General features: G+C 34.1%; 1 protein-coding gene across 1 annotated transcript in view; it reads right to left on the bottom strand.

Annotated features, from left to right (window-relative positions):
• Positions 1-2,431: 2,431 nt before the first annotated feature.
• LOC126878704 (uncharacterized) overlaps positions 2,432-18,211 on the bottom strand; it is a 63,127-nt gene continuing 47,347 nt past the window's right edge. The window contains exon 2 of the mRNA XM_050641570.1: positions 2,432-3,154. Coding sequence (XP_050497527.1) covers positions 2,631-3,154 — 524 coding nt within the window. The 3' untranslated portion in view covers positions 2,432-2,630. The remainder of the gene's footprint in view (positions 3,155-18,211) is intronic.

Raw genomic sequence — 18,211 nt, 5'->3', positions numbered from 1 at the left:
CCATATTTTTCCTTTGAAAAATTTCAGGAGCACAGCTGATTCCGAAAGGCATTCGATTAAACTTATATCTCCCAAATGGAGTGTTGAAAGTATATAAGTCGGAGCTCTCCTTGTTTAAAACATACTGCCAGAAACCATCCTTCATATCCAGCACACTAAATATAGTCTTACCTGCGAGTTTGCTCAGCTGTGGAAATTGAAAAATGTTCCCTACAAATAAATTTATTTAATGATTTAGGATCTATACACAAACGCAATCTATTGGAAGGTTGTTTTTTTAACAATCATCAAATTATTAACCCATTGGGTAGGATAGTCAACTTTCTCTACAATTTGCTTTTGTTCAAGTTCCCCTAACGTTTCTTTTAACTTGTTATGCAAAGAAAGTGGTATTTTTCTACTGTACTGCACAACTGGAATAGCATCTGAAGAAAGTTTTATGTTTGTGTAACCTGGAACTGTACCCAAACCAGAAAATACATTGGAATACATAGAAACAATTTCATCTTTTGTATTTGGTAGACTAGAAACCAAAGTATGAATCCGTGAAATAAGATTAAAACAAACACAGTCAGAAAGACCCAACAATGGCTCCGCTTCAAAATCAACAATAACAAATTTAACTCGAGCTATCAAATTTTTATATTCACAATTTAAAATTACTTCACCCAAAGGCTTAAATTTAAAGTTACCATAAGAGACTAAAGTAATGGACAATTTGCGCAGAACATACTTACTCAAACAGGAGTCTAAAATATGTTTTGGTAGAATACTTACATCGGACCCCGTATCTATTTTAAATTTTATCAGTTTCCCTTCAACACTGATTTTTTCAAACCAAGAGTCTTTTATTCTGTTGGTCCCTACAGTATTAAGAAACAGTTCATGATCAGAGCCTTCTTTTTGGCTCACCATTCTTACTCTAACGCCTTCTTCTTTACTCGATACTACTACCTCTTCTATTGTTGGACAAGCCTTTGCAAAATGGTTTTTTTTTCTGGCAGATGGCACATGTTCGATTGTAGGCTGGACATCTTAGCGGGAAATGTTCATACAGACATTTTGCACACTTTATTTTAGTTTGCTGTCTCGAAGCACTTTTTTCATGTTTTGCAGCAAAAACTTCTTCATCTGGTTTTAATACTTTAATGTGCTCTTTACTCAGTTCAACAGTTTTACAATAATTAAGGATTTTTTTCACATCAAGCTATGGTTCGCGTAAAAGCCTTAACTGACTTTCTCGACAGTTTATACCTACGATAACTCTATCCCTTATCATTCGTTCTTCATATGACTTCTTGCATTCAAGGTTATCACAAATAAAATCACATAATATCGCCTGATTCTTCAATTCAGTAACATACTGATCTATAGTTAACATACCTTGTGTTAATGTGTGAAACTTAAATGTTTCCATTGGTATTACTCGTTTGGGTATAAAATAGTTATCAAAGGCAACTAGTAATTTCGCTAAAGTTGACTGCTGGTCATTATCAAAAGTGTTGTAGACATCAATGCCTTCATCACCCATACAACTTAGTAAATTTGCTATTTGCACCGCTTCTGCTTTCTCGTCTTTACCTGAAGCTGTCATAAATATATTAAACTTTTGCTTCCAGCGGGGCCAGTTCTCTGGAGGATTAGCACTATCAAATAATGAACTAGGTGGTCGAAATTCCATTTTATCACTTTACTATTACAATGGTTGACAAAACGAGCAGCCACACCTGACACCATGTATTAAATATATATATATATATATATATATATATATATATATATATATATATATATATATATATATATATATATAATCCGGTTCTCTTCTACCGTGAGGTGTCGAGACTGTATTAAATACGATAGTAAAATAACTAGACTTCGGTTTGGCTAAGGTATTTAATAATAAATCAATTGGTTACAAGTTATATTACAATGTGGGTACATTCTATGTTACCCCCGTGCTTGCAACTGCCTCCTGTCAATGCTATCTTGACACCCTGTGGAGTTAGTTACATCAAGTTATAGGCAGTCTCTACCTAAATAAGATATACAATACACACGACTTCTTTCTTTTCTCCAATTCTGTGGATTACCTCTATGTTGGTTCTTCATTTCGAATGCTTCTAGGCTTTTCGTGAGCATCTCTGTCAGCGTCCGGGCCTCCACCATATAGTAAGATCGGAAAAATGTAGCATTTAACTAGACGTAGTTTTAGGGGAAGGTACATACTCTTATATTGATAAAAACTGTAGTAATTATTTAATGAATATTAATTAATGTTATTATATTAATATTAATGAATATGAACAAATATATAACTAGATTATATATATATATATATATATATATATATATATATATATATATATATATATATATATATATATATATATATATATATATATATATGTATATATATATATATATATATATATATATATATAACGAAATAGGTAGAATTACATTATGGTGTATAAGATATCTTCATCGGAGTATTGAGTACTTGAGACGGGTGAAACGATAGATGTACCAATTGATGCAGCATCAGTGAATTGGCGTTGTTGGGCATAGATAAATCTGCTATCTCAAGATGCCTGAGAAAGTGTAGACATCTGATCAACTGAGTGGTTTTACTGTTTTTGTTTTGAATCCATTTGATTTTTGATTAGTTCCATTACTTTAATTTTGAAATCGACTTTGTTAAAATCTGTCATTTCCTTTAAATAAGGCAATAACGAAAGGAGAAACAGTTTGTCCCCGTCCTGTGCTTCGACAGATGGATGGGATGATAAAAATGGACTACTACTATTTCTTAAAATATCTACAAATTGAGAATCGTAGTCATCATCGCTATTACTTTTTTTATGAGGTGGCTTTTTAATTACACTATTGCCAGTATCGTTGGTAGATGTATCATATTCTATTATAAACGGTTCTTCCTCTGTGTTTGCATCCCAATCGCTTTCATTACTCTCATTGTCCATGGTTCCCGTTGTAAGTCTGGACGTCTTAGTTGTGTTTAAAAACCACATTTGTTTTTCATAAATATATGGCCTTTTCTTGCTCGACCCGTTACCACTTTTTTTTTCACGAGTTTTTAGTGATCTTTGGTACGCATCCTTTAAACTTTTCCAACGCTTTTGAACCTCCTTTCCTGAAAATTAAAAGTCCTATAAGCTATTTATGGTACAATAAATTAGAATTTGTTTGATTGTGCGGTTCTATCCACACATTTTTTGATAAAATCAAACAATTTCTTTTTGATAAAATTGCATTTACTTGGTTTGTGTGACCAGTACAGCTTGGCGAACATAGTTAAGCTTTATTAGGACGTTTCGGGTGACAAACATATTCTCAATTATAAACATAATAAAAAAACAAAACAATTCACCATGCCTACTATTCCAACCTTTTTAAAAACTTACCTGAGAATGAGTTTGTCACCCGAAACGTCCTAACAAAGCTTATAGACGAACCAATTTTTGAAGTCGAAGTCGGCAGCAAAAAGTCGAGCGTTTTGGTTGTCTGTCGCTACTTGAAGTCATGATTTAACAACAATGCAAAACACATTTCCTTTTCACACCGGCGTTTTCTCGACTGTACTACAACTTCTGTCGTCGGTTGTCGCCGATCCCGACGGCTGACTTCTCAATAATTGTAGCGATTTAGTCCAGAGAAATGAGGTTTTTGTCGGGACCATTGAGCAGCCAGGTTGCAAATCGGTTTCTTGGGTATTATATACCTAATACATTATAAATACAAAAATGCCCGTCACAGTTTGGACGAGAAATTTAGTTATTAACAAATAATGGTCAAAAATGGCAGTTTTTTCGTTTAAATCGCTACAAGTAAAAATAGGGTAATTATATAAATTATTTAGAGCATTCGTATTTTAGTAGATCAGCCAAGGTTTAAAATGGTACTTTTTGAATTTTAGTCCGATCATTTTTTGCTTCGGAAATTGCAATAAAAGACTAACATTTCAAAAATAAAAAATGTGCTATAACTTTTGCGAAAATGGCCTTAAGACTTTCATATTGCACGAAAAGTTGAGTCAAACATTCCATATAATGCACAAGAATTTTTAAGATGATTCGTCAATTAGTTTAAATTTTATTCAATTTGTTTATCGCAAAGAGCTTTTTTTTCGCAATGTTATTGTTCAGAAAATAATAATGACATAGCAATTGACTATAGATTGACATATTGACTATAGAGTAAATCTACTTTAGGATTTCAACGAGTACATACAAATTTAAAAAATTATGAACAAAATCCATCGACAAGCTCCGGCGATATTAATCGCAGCATATGTTTGCAGAATCAGTTTCATTTTTTGAGTGCACGGATTTTATTAATTTCCCTCCACCGACCACGAATTAATTCCGTTCGGACGCCATTTTTAAAACTTTATTAACCACTCTGTTGAGGTTCAAAGTTTACTGAAACTTTTACACATAAACTATATATCTTCAACTTCAAAATAGCTCAAGTTAGGTTACTTAATTGTTATAAACAAAGTAGCCGTCAATTAAATACGAAAAGTGGCTAACTTTGACCGTAATTAACCTAGGCGAAAAGTTTTACTTTTAAAATTCGTATAAAAATACCAGTTTTTCAAATCGCATTGTAGTTTTCGCCTACAGTCAATATTAACAAAGTTATTCAAATTGTTTATAAACCAAAATTTAGTAAAATATTTTCTGAGTGATAAAAATGACCTTTCAATGATTTTTTTAAATGCTTTGAAAATATGACTATTCTTCTTTTATATTGTTTTCACAGAATTGCTATATCATTATTATTTTCTGAACAATAACATTGCGAAAAAAAGCTCTTTGCGATAAACAAATTGAATAAAATTTAAACTAATTGACGAATCGTCTTAAAATTTTTTATGCACTGTGTGGACTGTTTGACTCAACTTTTCATGCAATATGAAAGTCTTAACCTTTAACTACCCGCGCATCAAGTTATAACATAATAACACGCGTGGCGTACTTTGTACGCCACAAGAAAATACACTTAAAAACAGCGGATTTGTTTAATTTTTTTTGAAAAAATACACTTAGTCGTTTGTTATAAACCTTATTCGGCATCAGTGAATACTTGGAGTTCCTTTTCAGTAAGCCAATTGGGATTTATAACTGGAATCATGGAATAACTGGATTCCATGATAAATAAAATTACTAATAAAAAATTTTTTTAAATGTGATTTTTTACAGGAGAAAAAGTATTGTTTACAAAGAAAAATATATTTTTTGCCATAATGACTACAAAACAATTAAAATATGTACTTATATTACGACTTATAGTAATATAATCCTGGGGTATATTGTCCGCCACCGGAAACAACAAATAATAAAATGTAAATTACGATCTTTCCAGAACGCCGATTATAACGAAAACGAAACTAAAACCAAATTGTAAAGCACATTCCAGTGATAGGTTAGAAAAATAAGCAAGGTCAAAAATTAAATTTTTAAATATATTTCCAGTAGAATTCTTATTTATGGCGTACACAGTACGCCAGCGCGTGTAGTTAAAGGTTAAATTCATATTCGCAAAAGTTATAGCAAATTTTTTATTTTCGAAATTTTAGTTTTGTTTTGCAATATCCGAAGCAACAAATGATCGGACCAAAATTCAAAAAGCGCTACTTTAAACCTTGGCTCATCTACTAAAAGAAAAATATTATAAATAAGATATTTAATTACCCTATTTTTCTCTGTAGCGATTTAAACGAAAAAACTCCCATTTTTAACCCTTATTTGTTAATAACTTTTTGACATCGCACACATCTTATGGAAAATATAATGTCACTCAAATTCAATAAAACTTACATGAATAGATTCGTTTCAATGTAACGGTCACTTATTATCATTGCGCCAACTCTGAATTTTCAGTAATAAGAGCAGGAATTGATATAAATTAATCTGAAATCAAATGGGTAGGTACATAAGTTAGAGAGAGAAAAAATATTTTAAGATATCCAAATTATCGGGAGTTCATAAATCTTCTAAGATTATTAAGCCTCTTACCTTGTAAATCATAAATAACAACGCACTTCCAGTGACGCACCGTAAAACAAGGGTATTTAACGCACTAATGAGAATTTAACAGAATTTTATTTAATTAACACTATTGAATTACGACTTAAATTGCATTCTACTGTGTTTTAACATTATCGATCAATTAAAAGAAAATTAGGCAAATCGTTTGCTTTAGAAAGAATCAAAAGTTTTTGTCACTAGTCAACTTTATCTGGTAATTATTGTAAACTAGTAATTATTATAAAGGGTCGTTACGTTCCGCCAAATGGTTAGTTTTTGTCGAACTGTTGTTCTACTATTAACTATTTTAATTAGTGAAAATGCAGTGTTATATTTGTGATGTTCGAGTTCGTGCTAGAGGTTTTCGTCGAGTTGAGAACTTAGATAATCTTCCACCAAGATTTCAGGAGGTTGCATTGGGTCGCCGCATGAACAACAATCTACCGGAAGCCAATTTTGATATTGGGATTGTAATTCACATAAACTGCTGCAGATACATCATTGAAGAAATTGAACAAGGTAATGATGATAATGTGAATGCTTGTAGATTCAAGTGTGTATTACAAAGAAATAATTTATGTTTTGTATGTGATAGAGCTAGAAATCTTGAACGTTTGTCATTAGAAGCTAGAGTAGATATCTACATGAAACGAGAGATTTTTGTAGGAAAGGGTGCTTTATGTTGCAGTGATCACATAAATGATGACAGTATGCTAGATCATAATATAATAGAGAATTTGCGTGGTAATATGCGTAATGTTAACTTAAGTCCGAAAGAAGTTTCAGAGTAGTTTCAAGCGTTACGTCTGACAGCAATTGAAAATACTACTAATCGTTTCGAGACAGACACGGGTATTCAAGAGGACGACTTCAAAGCATTGACAAACTTAAGCAAAAATAATTTTCAAGATCTTTATACTTATTGCGATGAGGTCGTAGTTTATGATAGAACTAGAGTTATTACTAAAAAGGATTTAATTACATTTCTTATGAAATTAAAATACAATTTAAGTGACGATTTATTAAAAATTTTGTGCTCATATTCTAGCAGATCCAACGTTAGTCTGACAATAACTGCAGTACGTACAAGTCTTTGTCAACGATTTGTTAGAGAAAATCTGGGTTTAGAAGCAATTGGTCTCCAAGAATTTATTAGAACCCATGTTACAGATTTTGCTAACTCTTTGTACAATCCGAATCCTGACAATCCTCAAGCCATTATTTACATAGATGGAACCTATCTCAAAATTCCCAAATCGTCTAATTTTCGAAGTCTTCGCCAAACTTACTGTCTACATAAGGGTTATCATTTAATCAAACCTGTTTTAATAGTCGGACCTGACGGATATATTTTGGACGTACAAGGCCCCTATTTTTCTGATTCAAGAAATAACGATGCTGCAATTTTACAACATCACCTTGAAGATGAGGAACAAGACGAAGTAAATAACTTGCGTAACTGGCTGCAACCAAATGATATTGTAATTGTAGATAGAGGCTATCGTGATTCTATTCATATATTAAATTATTTAGGCCTAGAATGTCATATGCCACCACTTCTACCAAGAGGACAAAGACAGTTGTCTACTGAAGATGCTAATAAAGCGCGATTAATTACTAAAACAAGATGGATGGTTGAAGCTCGGAATGGACATTTAAAAAGTATTTTTAAATTGTTTTGTGGATTAATACCGGTCCATCATGTGCCTAATATTGGAATATTTTTAAAAATTGGGTGCAGTTTAATTAATAAATATTTTCCACCTATTCAAATGCAAGGTGCAACTGCAGAATTGGCAGAAACAATGCAGGAATTGGCTGCATATGAAAATGTCGTAAAAGCTCGTGTTGAAGTTGACCGTTTGGACTTACAACGTATTCAAGACGATGCATGAGTGAATTTAGATGAACTTATTTTACCAGAATTTCCCATTTTGTCGTTACCACAGATTAGAGATTTGACTATTGCAATCTACCAAGTAAAACTTGCACCCAGTTACATTCAAGATAAATTACAGAGAGAAAACATTGAACATTTTACATTTCAAGCACTTTTAGAAGAACAGGGTCTTCTTAGAGCTCGTGTTTACTCTAGATTTCGTCAGGCGACTAAACATCAATTATGGATAGCTTTTCAACCACTCCATCTAGAAAATGACCGTGACAATATACCAATCGACGGCTACTACTGCACTTGCAAAACTGGTGCACGAACTGTTGGATGCTGTGCTCATGTTGCAAGTGTATTATGGTATCTAGGGTATGCAAGGCATGACGCAAATGTAAGGTATCCATCAACACAGTTATTACATTCTGTCTTAGACGCTCCTAATAGATACGTGCATTTGAATCAGTAATTGTTGACTTTTTGAATACCACAACTTGGTTTTCAATTTTTTTATATATATTTTTAATAATTAATGACAACATGGATTAGGCCTAATGGGGAAACCATGCAAAAAAAAACGCGCCTTGCATTTTACCTCAATGGTGGTGGAGAAATAAAATGCATTATTTAATCGAAATTAGTTACAGATTTTATGTATACTTACCATACATAAATAATAAAAAATGATTAGTATTGCACAACATTTACACAGACGAATCACTCACTAATGAATGCATTATTTAATCGAAATTAGTTACAGATTTTATGTATACTTACCATACATAAATAATAAAAAATTGATTAGTATTCCACAACATTTAAACAGGCGAACCACTCACCATTGATAATTTTTAACGAACGCCTATGTAATAATTAAATATTTGGTGAGAAGTAGGAAAGTATAAATAGTTTCACTAATCCGCTTTTAGGACCCGCTGGGTTTAAGCTGCTTTGAATAGCACCCTGAGTAATAGTGATTGTATCTGACATTTTTATGAACTCCCAAAATATGATTTTGATAAACTTTAATTGCAATCTGCGCCGTAATTAATCATAATTAAGAGTTGGCGCAATGATAAGATTTGATCGTTAATTTAAAACGAATCTATTCGTATAAATTTTTTTTGAATTTGAGTGACATTATATTTTCCATAAGATGTGTGCGATGTCCTTTCTCGTTCAAACTGTGACGGGCATTTTTGTATTTATAATGTATTAGGTATATAGTACCCAAAAAACCTATTTGCAACCTGGCTGCTCAAGTGTCCCGAACATGGTACATTTTTGCCTTATTTCCCTGGTGTAATTCTCTTTTCACACGAAACCACTTTGAAACGCCGCGCGCCGCAGCAGCCACAAAAAGTACAAGGAGGAAAAAAAGCAACGTTTCTTCGTTCGAATTCATAAATTAATCTGCTTGTACAGACTACATTTTGTCGCCGCTGTTAACTACAAAAAGAAGTCGATCAGAACCACAGCAAACGCCGACCCTATCGACAAGCCAGCGACTCTTTGTGGTTGGCTTCGACTTCAAAAGTGGTTCTGTCTGTAGGTGGCCTTAACTATATAGGGTGAGGCAGATAAACGGCCTATTAGAAATATCTCGAGAACTAAAGGCAACACAATCATGAAAATTTGAATGAAGGGGTTTTGAAGAGTGATGTACTTAATGAAAATATTTTCATCTATTTGTTACTTCCGGTTATACCGGAAGTTGATTATAACTTAGTTTTTTTAAATAGGACACCCTGTATATTTTTACATTTTTGTATTCTCCTCGATGTCTTCGTTCTTAAAATATAAAGTTTTGTAATGTTATACAGGGTAGTTTAACAGTTAATTACGTTTTTTTATAGGCGAGCGGCAGCAACCCCTAAAATTACGTTACACCGTCCACGAAAATCACCTTTAAGGTGAATGACCAATTTTGGTGGTTCTTATATCTTTGAGGTCACTGAATCTGAATATGAAATTTATTTTTATCTAGAATTGGTGAAACATGTTCAAAAATCAAATTTTATGCAAAAATGCGAAAAATCAATTTTGATGATTTTTCAACTTTACCTTGTTGTATCTTTGGTCACTGTAAATATTTTCTCTTGAAAATTTTACTGTGCCATCTTTGAAGTATTTAGATAACAACGAGCTTCGTACAAAATGTTCATACAAATTAAAAGAGGAGTTGTTAATTTTTAAACATTTTGTTGTCAGATTTCGTTAGTTTCATGTTTACTTAAAAAAGTTAAGTGACAAACATTTTAGCTTATAATTTTAACCAATACAGAAATAAAACATAATTTATGAAGAAGTTTTAAGTCAAAATATTTAATAGGAAAAAAGTTATGTGACTTTATAGACGAGCGGAACACCACAAAAAACGCTTATTTCTCGAGATAGTGTGTGGTGTGATGACCACGGTGTGGTGAATGGCTAATTTTGGTCATACTTTATGTTTTTGATAGTGCTGAAAACGAAAATGGGTTTAAATGGGGTAGTGATGCGCATCATAAGGTGTTGCTTCCAGATAACACCTCTAGCCTCTCCTACTCAATTCCTATCCTCACCTCCGAGAAGTGTGATCCGGATCACACGGGTGAACCCCGGTAAACCTGAGCAACCCTATTGGAGACTGGGTAACCAACCCCAGTGGAAGGTGGGGTCAGGGCTGATGAGGAAGGGAGAAATGGTCCTCCGAAAAGGGGGTTGGGCATGAGGCTAACTCCCTCATCTCTTAAAAAAAACTATTGTTACGAAATCTCGAGATAGAAAAGCCGGACTGAATTCAAGACGAGACCCAGGCACCGAACTAAGGACAATGATTTAAAAATCAGTACTTGCAATGTAAGAACGCTGTATAGGACAGCGGGACTAAAGCTGCTCCAAGATCAACTTCTAAATATAGAATAGACATTGCAGCCATTCAAGAGATGAGATGGACAGGAACCGGCATTATGCAGAAAAAAGAACATCATATCTATTACAGCTGCAACCCGAACCGACATGAGTTCGGAACCGCGTTCCTAGTATAAAAAAAAAATAAAAAAATTAATTATTGGTTTTAAAGCCATAAATGATCGGTTATGTATCCTTCGAATAAAAGGAAAATTTTTCAACATATGCCTGATCAACGTGCACGCGCCAACCGAGGAAAAAGACGAAGAAATTAAAGATCAATTCTACGAAGACCTTGAAAGAGCATATGATAACTGTGCCAAAAACGATATTAAAATAATCATTGGAGACATGAACGCCCAGATAGGAAAAGAGATTTGCTACCAAGATTATATTGGTAAACACAGCCTTCATGACGTTACTAATGACAATGGTTTAAGACTTATTAGTATGGCAGCTTCCAAAGATTTAATCGTGGGAAGTACATGTTTTAATCATAAAAAATATCCATAAAGCAACTTGGATATCACCAAATGGAAATACCACAAATCAAATCATGACCATGTTATAATTGACAGAAGGCACTTTACAAACCTAATGGACGTGAGAAGTTACAGAGGCGCAAATATTGACTCAGACCATTTCATGGTAGAAGCCAAGTTACGACAAAGAATTTCCAATGCCAAGAAAGAAAGGGGCACTAGACACGTAAAATATAATTTACATATGCTAAAAAATGAAAACATAGAGGAACAGTTCCAGTCAAATATAAAAGAAATCCTAGAACACACCTGGGCAGTCGACCAGTCAAGCACGGAAATGTGGAACAACTGCAAGGAGGCTCTGAAGTTAGCAGCCGAAAGCACCTTGGGAATATCCCGAACCCAAGAAAGAAACGACTGGTTCGACCAAGACTGCAAAAAAATAACAGATGAGAAGAACGAGGCATTTAGGACCATGCAACAACGGAAAACTAGGACAACAATAGATAGATACAAAAACTTAAGAAGAGAGGAAAAACGCATACACCGAAAAAAGAAACGAGACTCAGAAAATGACATATTAGAACGGCTTGAAAGCCATATCAGTCACGGAGAAACAAGAAAGTTCTACCATCAAATAAATACTATTAGAAAAGGATTCAAACCGAGAACCAATTATTGCAATGATAAGGAAGGTAACTTACTTACCAACAAAGATGATATCCTGTTACGATGGGTAAGGCACTTTCAAGAGTTGCTGGAAGGGGAACCTACTAACAACATAGAGCTGGAATACCGAAATGAGGAGCTCGTGGAACCCCCCTCGGTAGAAGAAGTGAAAATATCTATTGAAAAACTAAGGAACCACAAATCTCCAGGCAGCGATGGCATCCCAGCAGAGTTATTTAAGCACGGTGGAGAGCAGATCACCAAGGTGATGCGAGAAATTGTTTGTAAAACTTGGTCTGAGGAGCAAATGCCTGAAGAATGGAGTTTAGGCTTAATATGCCCGTTACACAAAAAGGGAAACCAACTGGAATGCAATAATTACCGCGGAATAACTCTCCTAAATACAGCATACAAGATATTGTCAAACATTTTACATGAGAGATTGAAGTCCTATACCGAAACGTTTCTAGGAGAATATCAGGCAGGATTCAGGCGCGGACGTTCAATCATTAACCAGATCTTTACACTACGACAGATCCTCGAAAAAGAGCAAGAGTTTAACATAGATATGTACCATATTTTTGTCGATTTTAAAGCGGCATATGACAGTGTCTTAAGACCAAGTCTTTACAATGCTATGAATGAGTTGGGAATTCCAAAAAAACTCATATCTATGATAAAAGTGACAATGGCGAAGATGCTATCAGCAGTAAAAATTCAAAACGACTCGTCAACCCCATTCGAAATACATAAGGGGTTAAGGCAGGGAGATGCGCTGGCGTGTCAGCTTTTTAATGTAGCCTTAGAAAAAGTTGTACGAGACGCTAATTTAGATAGCAGAGGAACAATATTTAATAGATCATTCCAAATTATTGCATATGCAGATGACGTGGACATTATAACAAGAACCAGGACGAGAACTGCGGAAATCCTAACCGATCTAGTAGCGGTAGCAGAACTAATGGGGTTACATATAAATCAAAATAAAACAAAATTCATGGCGACCAACACAAACACAAGAGCTGGAAATGTTGATGTAGATCTAATCATCAATGACCAAAACTTCGAAGCGGTCAAAGAGTTCATATATCTAGGGACATCGGTTAACCCCAATAATGACACATCTGAGGAAATAAAAAGGCAAATAATAATTGCAAACAGGTGTTATCATGGTCTATCAAAGTACTTATCTAATAAACGTCTGTCTCAAAAAACTCGTATAAGGCTGTATAGAACATTGATAGTCCCCGTTCTCACATATGGTTCAGAGGCATGGACGCTAACTAAAACAGATGAATCCGCTCTATCAATTTTTGAAAGAAAGGTACTACGCAAGATATTCGGAGCGGCTTGTGAGAACGGAATATGGAGGCGTAGATATAACTTTGAACTGCAGAATATCTACAAAGAAACGTTTGGTGGAAAAGATATTATCACTATAATTAAGCGAAATCGCCTGCAGTGGGCAGGACATGTAGCCCGAGCCCCTGAATCGAACATGATAAAAAGGATTCTAACAGCTCAACCCGTGGGAATGAGAAGACGGGGTAGACCAAAGTTGAGGTGGATGGACGGGGTAACACAAGATGCCGAGAAGATCGGAGTCGGCAACTGGAAAGTGCAGGCAAGGGACAGAACAGAATGGCGTAGAACGCTTTAGAAGGTCGATGCCCTCTAAGCGCTGTAGCACCAGGATGATGATGATGATGAAAACGAAAATTAGGTCTATTTTGAATGTTACGTGGAGGAACCAATTTTACCGTAAAAAAAATGAAATCACATTTTTTGCGTTTAAAAACTCTGTTCCATTTTACTATTTTTTTTTCTGAAATTTTTATAGTATATATTTCTTACCTTTCTGAAGATAATGGTACCTGTTTCAATCTTTCTGTCTCATTATAATAAAAGTTATGAATTGTTTAAAGTGGAAGGTGCAGATTCCTGAATTTCAAAGTTTAATCGCAAAAGTTGAGTGACAAAATTTGAAATTTAGCTTTTTAATCAATTTTATGTTAAAATATGAGGTACAAAGAATAAAATGTTTCATAAAATGTGTTTGTAATTTAAAAAAAAAGTTATTTCATTTTTTTTATTTTTTGGGTAAAATTGTGATCTTGACAATGTTCCTCCATCTAAAATTCAAAATAAACCTTATTTTCGTTTTCAGCACCATCAAAAACATAATGTAAGACCAAAATTAGCCATTCACCACACCGTTGTCAGTATCTCGAGAAATAAGCGTTTTTTTGGAAGAGTGCCACTCGTCTATAAAGTCACATAACTTTTTTCTTATTGCATATTTTGACTTGAAATTTTCCAGAAAACTTCTTCATGAATTCTATTTTATTGCCGTGTTAGTTAAAATTATAAACTAAAAAGTTTGTCGCTCAACTTTTTTAAGTAAACATGAAACTAACGAAATATGACGACAACATGTTTAAAAATTAACAACCCCTCTTCTAATTTGTTTAAACATTTTGGACAAATCTCGTTGCCATCTAAATACTCTAAAGATGATATAGTAAAATTTTCAAAAAGAAATATTTACAGCGACCAAAGATACAGCGAGGTAACTATGAAAAATCATCAAAATTGACTTCTCGCATTTTTGCATAAAATTTGATTTTTGAACATGTTCCACCAATTCTAGATAAAAATAAACTTTATATTCGGATTCACCGACCTCGAAAATATAATGAATGCCCAACATTTTCCATTCACCTATCATGGTCGCTTTTTCGATTTCTACGCCGTAAAATAGGGGTGTGCCGCTCGCCTATTACTTTCGTAGCAATATTCACACGCTGTAGAATCATAGGCGTAACCAGGGGGTGGTTTTGGGGGTTATAACCTCCCTTCCCCTTTTGGATGTACTTTGAGCTCTATACGCTTAACACCATTATTATTTCATACCCCCCAGAGACCTTCAAGTAGATGTAAACCCCCCCTCCCTTAGGATCATCCTGGTTACACCTCTGTGTAGAATTGTAGTAGTTCGACACCAAAAACTCTATTTATGTTTAAATTATTTGTAATATAGTCTACTAACTATTCTTAAGAATTGTTAGTATAGCTAAATTTTTAATTTTAGTATACAGGGTTGGTCGAAACTCGGATTGAGTATTTCCTGAGTTTTCTTATATGGAACATTCTGTATTTTAGTATTGCAATGAAATAATATTTTATGGTACTTTTTTATTTCTTAAGAATTTCCTATACCTAACTGCTTTAATTTGTGAGTTATTGGTGATTCAAGCCAAATATTAATTGCAACAAAAATACGTGAAACTTTATTAGGTTGGCCGTGAAAGTATTCAATCACAAACAATTTTTCGGCAATAAATACATATTAATATAGACCAGGGGTCTCCAAACTTTCCAGCCTTAGGGCCATACTGATTACTCCTGTAAGTTCCGAGGGCCAAGATGGCAACACTGCATATTATTAATTTTCCTGTATTTAATTTTTTTCCGTAAAATAACGAATAATTTAATTTTTTGTAAGTGTGGTAAGCTGTCAACATTATTAAGTATGTCAAATATTCACCTATTTTTGATATATTTTAATTTAATACAAGGTAGACATAAACAAACAAAATATTTCCACCAGTGGAAATCTCCAATCTCTCCCGAGATTGTCCACTAATAACATAATTATTCTTTCTACTATTTTTCAACGCCATCGTTAGAAATTGTCACAAACACACTTAACTATCCGAAATAATAAGAAGTCTGAAAAATAATAGCCGCAAATCACTTAAGTGTTACGCCCCTGATAACTGGGAGGAGACTAAAGACCCCACCTAAGCCAGTAAGCAATTTTGGGTTTGTGCGCTCCGCCAAGTTAGCTGGCGATGACAATAGTGGCGTAACTACAAGTCAGTTCCTATGAAACTGTTGTGAAATAAAATAGGGCGTACCTCCTTAAAACAAGTTTGTGCGTGTAACAGTATTTTGATTTGATTTGAATTGTTGCTTTTGTGTGTGATTTAGTAGAATGGAAAAGAAGCGAAAAATTGATAGTGAATGCAGAAAATTCAAAGATCAGTGGAACATTCAGTATTTCGAAATTGAGTCCAGTAACAAGGCGCTATGTTTGATTTGCAATGAAAGCATAGCCGTTCTCAAAGAATATAACATGAAACGTCATTATGAAACAAAACATTCTCAAAATTACTCAAAATATACAGGAATTGTGCGGACAGAAAAATTCGAAGCTTTGAAGTGCGGATTGAAATCGCAGCAATCTTTATTTACAAAAGTCAAAACTGAACAAGAGGCGGCAACTCGTGCCAGCTTTCGTGTGGCTCTTGAAATTGCAAAACGTGGAAAACCATTCACCGATGGAGAAATGATCAAGGAATGCATAATTGCAGTAGTCGAAGAAATGTGCCCTGAAAAGGTAAATTTATTAAAAACTGTCAGTATGTCAGCAAACACTGTGGCTCGAAGGGTACAAAACATCGCTGAAAATATATCCTCTCAACTGTTCGACAAAAATGGACATGTTGAGTGGTTTTCTTTGGCCTTGGATGAGTCAACGGATGTGTCAGATACTGCTCAGGTGTTGAATTATATTAGAGGAGTAGATAAAAGCTATGAAGTGCACGAAGAACTTCTTGATATGTATAGTATTCATGGCACAACTACTGGTATCGATATTTTTAAAGGAGTTGAAATGGCCATTAATAAAAAGAACCTTCGATGGAAAAACTTGAAATGTATTACAACTGATGGAGGCAAAAACATGAGTGGGAAAGATAAAGGAGTGGTCGCTCTTGTGTCAAAGGCTATAGAAAATGACGGCGGCTCAAAACCATTAGTCTTACATTGTATCATTCATCAACAGTCTTTGTGCGGAAAATGTTTGGATATGTCTGACGTTCTGAAACCAGTCATATCAACTGTTAATTTCATCAGATCTTTTGGGCTGAATCACCGACAATTCCGACAATTTATTGCAGAGATTGGAGAAACAGACTTACCTTATCATACTGCCGTACGCTGGCTTAGTTGTGGGAAAGTCCTTCAGCGCTTTTTTGAACTTCGAGCAGTGATCGAAATTTTTTTGAATGAAAAGCACCGCCCTCTTACTGAATTACAAAACAACGCATGGCTATGGAAGTTAGCATTCTATGTTGATTTGACAAAACATGTGAACGAACTGAATTTGAGATTGCAAGGAGAAAACCAGCATCTTCCTGATTTATACACTAATATCAAGTCATTCCGGATGAAATTGATACTGTTTCAATCACAAATACGAAGTAAATGTTTTTCACATTTTAAAACATTGAAATATTCAGCCACACTACTGAGACTGAGTTTCCTATCGATTTTGCAATCGAAACTTTGAGTGCTTTGAAGATAAATTTTGATACTCGTTTCTCGGACTTTGATGCCATTGCGAATCAAATTAAGATTTTTCAGAATCCTTTTGATGCTGACATTGAAACCCTAGCCCCGGAACTTCAAATGGAAATGATTGATCTTCAGTGCAGTGATATAATTAAGAACAAATATGAAAACTCATCTTTGTTGGAATTTTATAAGAGTCTTCCACTGACACAATTGGATAATTTGCATAAATTTGCTCGTGGGCTGTTTTCCGATTTTGGTACTACTTATTTGTGTGAGAAAACCTTCTCCAAAATGAAGTACACAAAAAATGTATACAGATCTAAATTAACTGACGAGCATCTTAAATCTCTTTTAATAATTGGTACAAGTAAAATTAGTCCACAACTACAAACTATTGTCGGTGGAAAATCTCAATTACATACATCTCATTAGCATTTCATATGTCATGTTTGTTATAAGGTACCTATGTGTTGTTCATTACTTACAATGTATAAAATGTTAGTTGGATTCATTTCAATAATTTGTTAGTTATTATATGCTGAAGTTAAATTTACTGCATAAATTATACATGTCTTTACTCATTACCATTCTGTGTTTCTTTATCCAACTTATCACAAACATTTTATTTGCTATAAAAAATATTAAGGAGTTTTCAAGTATGTCTCCGCGGGCCGGACAAAATCTGTCTGCGGGCCGGATGTGGCCCTCGGGCCGTAGTTTGGAGACCCCTGATATAGACTAATCCTTAAAATTACCAATAATGATTGGGCTATCAAAATACCTACGTAGTTAAGATTTTTTTTTTTTTTTTATTTTTTTTTTTTTTTTTTTTTTTTTTTTTTTTATTTACACACATAAACCCGCAT

This window comes from Diabrotica virgifera, chromosome 10, assembly GCF_917563875.1.
Source record: "Diabrotica virgifera virgifera chromosome 10, PGI_DIABVI_V3a".
Taxonomy (NCBI): Eukaryota; Metazoa; Arthropoda; class Insecta; order Coleoptera; family Chrysomelidae; genus Diabrotica; species Diabrotica virgifera.
Note: the sequence above shows the minus strand (reverse complement) of the source record. Positions and strands in the feature narration are given on the sequence as shown.